This window comes from Merops nubicus, unplaced genomic scaffold (assembly GCF_000691845.1).
Source record: "Merops nubicus isolate BGI_N331 unplaced genomic scaffold, ASM69184v1 scaffold5727, whole genome shotgun sequence".
Taxonomy (NCBI): domain Eukaryota; kingdom Metazoa; phylum Chordata; class Aves; order Coraciiformes; family Meropidae; genus Merops; species Merops nubicus.
In genome coordinates, this window is record NW_008618244.1 from 7,128 (window position 1) to 11,256 (window position 4,129).

Below are 4,129 nucleotides of genomic sequence, written 5' to 3' on the forward strand. Positions count from 1 at the left end.
CGGCCCCCTGGCAGCTGCAGACCCCCCATGGGATGGCACTGGGGGGGGGTGTCCCAGCTTCACCTCCTGCTGGTGGCTCCCGGCTCCAAGGCTCACACTGAACTAAGACCATGGGAAAATGAAACAAAATCGGGGTTCCAGCTGCAAAAGACCCCCCAAAAAGCTGCAGGGTGGTCCCTGTGGGGTGGCTGGGGGAGGTGGGGCTGGGGAGGGGGAGGTGGGCAGCTCCCTGCCCTTGGCTCGTTAGCAAAGCTCTGCTAATAAGCCTGGTAGGGAACCCTCCCCAGCGCTGCCAGCAGCCAAGGGAGGAATCCAGGGGCTCAGGGAGGGAGGAAATCAGGGCTGAGGTGGCTGCTGGTGCCAGGTGGCTTCTGAAATAGCACCTGGGCAGGAGGGTGATCCATCATTTTGACCAAAAAAAGCAGAAAATTCAGCATTTTGTCCCCACGTGGGGGTTTGGCTTCGTCCACCCCCTCCTCCTTTCTTTGCTGATGGCTGAAATTCCCGGGGCAGATGCAGGATGGTGCCAGCTCCCCTGGAAGTCTTGTCCCCCCTGTCCCTGCCTGGGGGTGACCTGGTTTTGGGGAGCCCCAGGAGAAGATGTGGGGGTCCTGGGGGGCCCTGTGCAGCTCGGCAGATTATTCTGCTTTGGAGCGGGCTGAATAATTAATAATTATTCTTTGAATAATTGACAAGAAAGGAGAAAATATTGCAGATTCATGGCATGAATTATGCACCGAAGGCTCTTGGACCAGGTCCCTGTGGCATGGTGCTTGTTAACCCTCTCCAAGCTGCAGGAGGACCCCAAAATTGTGTAGGAGGATGAGGATGAGGTGGGGGGGAACCCCTGTGGTGCATCCAACTCCCTCCTCACGGGCAGTAGGGCAGGGACAGGCTGGGGCAAGGGTGACACCAATGCCAACCCTCTTGCCTAGGGCAACCTCCTCAGGTTGAGGGCATCTCCCTAGGTTGAGGACATCTTCCCAGATTGAGGACATCTTCCCAGGTTGAAGGCATCTCCTTAGGTTGAGGGCATCTCCTTAGGTTGAGGGCAACTCCCCAGCTTTAGGACATCTCCCTAGGTTGAGGGCATCTCCCCAGGTCAAGGGCATGTCCCTAGGTTGAGGGCATCTTTCCAGCTTGAGGACATCTCCCTAGGTTGAGGGCATCTCCTTAGGTGGAGAGCATCTCCCCAGCTTGAGGGCATCTTCCCAGCTTGAGGACATCTCCCCAGCTTGAGAGTATCTCCCTAGGTTGAAGGCATCTCCTTAGGTTGAGGACATCTCCCCAGCTTGAGGTCATCTCCCTAGGTTGAGGACATCTCCTCAGCTTGAGGGCATCTCCCCAGCTTGAGAGCATCTCCCCAGCTTGAGAGCATCTCCCCATGTCGAGGGCATCTCCCTAGGTTGAGGTCATCTCCCCAGCTTGAGGACATCTCCCCAGGTCAAGGGCATGTCCCTACGTTGAGGGCATCTTTCCAGCTTGAGGACATCTCCCTAGGTTGAGGGCATCTCCCCAGCGTGAGGGCATCTCCCTGAGTTGAGGACATTTCCCCAGGTCGAGGTCATCTCCCCAGTTCAAGGCCATCTCCCTAGGTTGAGGCCATCTCCCTGGGCTGAAGACATCTCCCTAAGTTGACAACATTTCCCCAAGTCAAGGGCACCTCCCCAGCTTCAGACCATCCCCTCAGCTCGAAATCATCTCCCCACCCTCCACCACCACCACCACCACGACCACCACCACGACCACGCTTGGAGCTCCTCCCTTATCCCCCCCTCTTCCTAGGAATGGACCCGACCACCACCTCCAAAAGCAACCACTGCCTGGACGCCGCCAAAGCCTGCAACCTGAACGACAACTGCAAGCGCCTGCGCTCGGGCTACATCTCCACCTGCAGCAGGGAGCTCTCTGCCAGCGAGCCCTGCAGCCGCCGGAGGTGCCACAAAGCCCTGCGCCAGTTCTTCGACCGCGTGCCCGGCGAGTACACCTACCGCCTGCTCTTCTGCTCCTGCAAGGACCAAGCCTGCGCCGAACGTCGCCGCCAAACCATCGTCCCCTCCTGCTCCTACGAGGACAAGGAGAAACCCAACTGCCTGGATCTCCGTAACGCCTGCCGGGCTGATCACCTCTGCAGGTGAGGGATGCGTCCTGGGGCTCTTGGAGCTGCCCCGTGGTGGGGTGATGGAGAATAAGCAGGAGACAGACACCATCCTCTGATGATCGGAAAGCCTCGTTTATTGACAATCAGAAGGCATCTTTTAGATTGTTCTTAATTAGCTCATGCCTATTTTAATTAGCTCATACGTATGGCAAAAGCGAAGCTCAGCATTGGTTACAGATTACATGTCAACCCCTCTTATGTTTCTCTTTTGTGTTTAGCCTTGTGGTTAGCAGTTCTTTAGCTTAGTGTTCCAGTTCCTTTTACTCATCCCATTATCCTACAATAGTTGCACCCCAGGTTAGCTTGACCTGGAGTTTGTTTTACTAAACTTCAACCAGCTGCACTTGATCCTGTCCCTTTGCTGTTAGCCACTCTGTGGCTAAGCTCTCCACAGTGGGGTTGGGAGGGGTAGTGGGGCTCTGGTTCTTGTTGGGTTGGTGCTGAGGTGGTTTGAGATAACACCTTGGTTTGACTTAAGTATGGCCGGCTCTGGAGTTGTCAGCAGGAGGATGGGAGGTGGTTGGAGCAAGGGGAGAGGAGGTCACAAAGGTGGTTCAAAGGGGGAAGGTGTCTTCTAGGAGGATGGGTTGAGAGTTGGGGTTGGTTCAGCTTGGAGAAGGCTCCAGGGAGAGCTTCTGGCAGCCTTTCGGGGTTTAAAAAGGGTCTGGAAGAAAGCTGGGGGCAGAGTTTTGAGCAGGGCCTGTTGGGACAGGACAAGGTTGGGAATTAAAAGAGATCTCTAGAGATTGAGACTAGAGAGAAGGAAGAAATTTGTGATGCTGAAGGTGGGGAGCCCCTGTTGGAGGTTGCCCAGAGAGGTGGTCGCTGCCCCATCCCTGGAACCATTCCAGGGGAGGTTGGACCAAGCTCTGAGCACCCTGCTCTAGCTGGGGCTGTCCCTGCTCCCTGCAGGGGGTTGGATGAGATGGACCTTGGAAGGTCCCTCCCCACCCAAACCAGTCTGGGATTCTGTGATTTTCCCAGTGCCAAGTGGCACTTGCCAGCCGGGTCTCCTCCAGCAGCAGCTCTCTGCTGTGTGTGAAACGGGGCAGAGTTGGTGGGTTTTGGCTACTCACAGAGATGTTTGTGGGCTGAGAGGTGGCTTTGAGTTCAATCCCCTCTTGCTGTGGGCTGAACCCGTGGGGTTGTGAGGGTCTTTGTGTGGTTTGTGAGCACAGGGGCTGCTCACTGAGCCCCCCACTGAGCTCTGATCTGCTCTGAACCCCCCAGTGCAAAACCAGAGCCCTGTTCCTCCCCTGCCTGGTTGGGGAGGCTGCAGTGGAGCAGTGCCCTCTGGCAACACTCAGAACCTGGGTGCTGGGGCTGGAGCTGCCACTCTGCTGTGATCAGAGGAGCTGAGCCCCTGGGGACCACGCTGGTCCCTCCCTGGGGCTGCTCCACGTCCCCAGGCTGGGGAGGGGGTGAAGATGGGGAGGGGATGAAGGTGGGGAGGCACCGAGGCAGCAGAATCCCTCTTGGTGCTCACAGCATCCCCAGCAAAACTTCCCTGACAATGGAATCTGCTTTTTTCCCCCCTGGCAAAGCAAAATTGGGAGCTCAGGCTTTAGTGCTGTTATGAAACTCATTATTCATACTGCAAAAAACCCCCTGGCACCCTCCGGGGGCTGGCTCAGCCTCGTAGAGAACCTGTTTCCTACCAGGAGGAGGATCTTTGTGCCATCAAGGTGATGGAGTTTCCCAGAGCCTGGTGGGGAAATAAATAAATAACCCACCTCCAAGTCTTCCTCTGGCTGCGAGCGCTGCCTCTGAGATGGGGGAATGGGGCTTTTTATCAAAAAGTAATACAAGGATGAATAAAAGATAGCAGGTGAATGAATGGTCGCCCATCTGCATCTCAGCCCTGGTGCCTGCACACACATCCAGAGCTGCTGGTGCTCACCAAAGGTGTGACCTGTGTCAGCAGCACCTTGAGGGGAGCCCCCGAGAGTTGCCCAGCATTAATTCCAA

At 56.3% G+C, this 4,129-nt stretch overlaps 1 protein-coding gene across 1 annotated transcript in view; it reads left to right on the plus strand.

Moving 5' to 3' along the window:
- Positions 1-4,129, plus strand: part of LOC103775901 (GDNF family receptor alpha-2) — a gene marked incomplete at both ends in the record, with an annotated part of 18,990 nt that overhangs the window by 3,487 nt on the left and 11,374 nt on the right. The window contains one exon of the mRNA XM_008943374.1: positions 1,786-2,134. Within this exon, the coding sequence (XP_008941622.1) occupies positions 1,786-2,134 (349 nt within the window). The remainder of the gene's footprint in view (positions 1-1,785; positions 2,135-4,129) is intronic.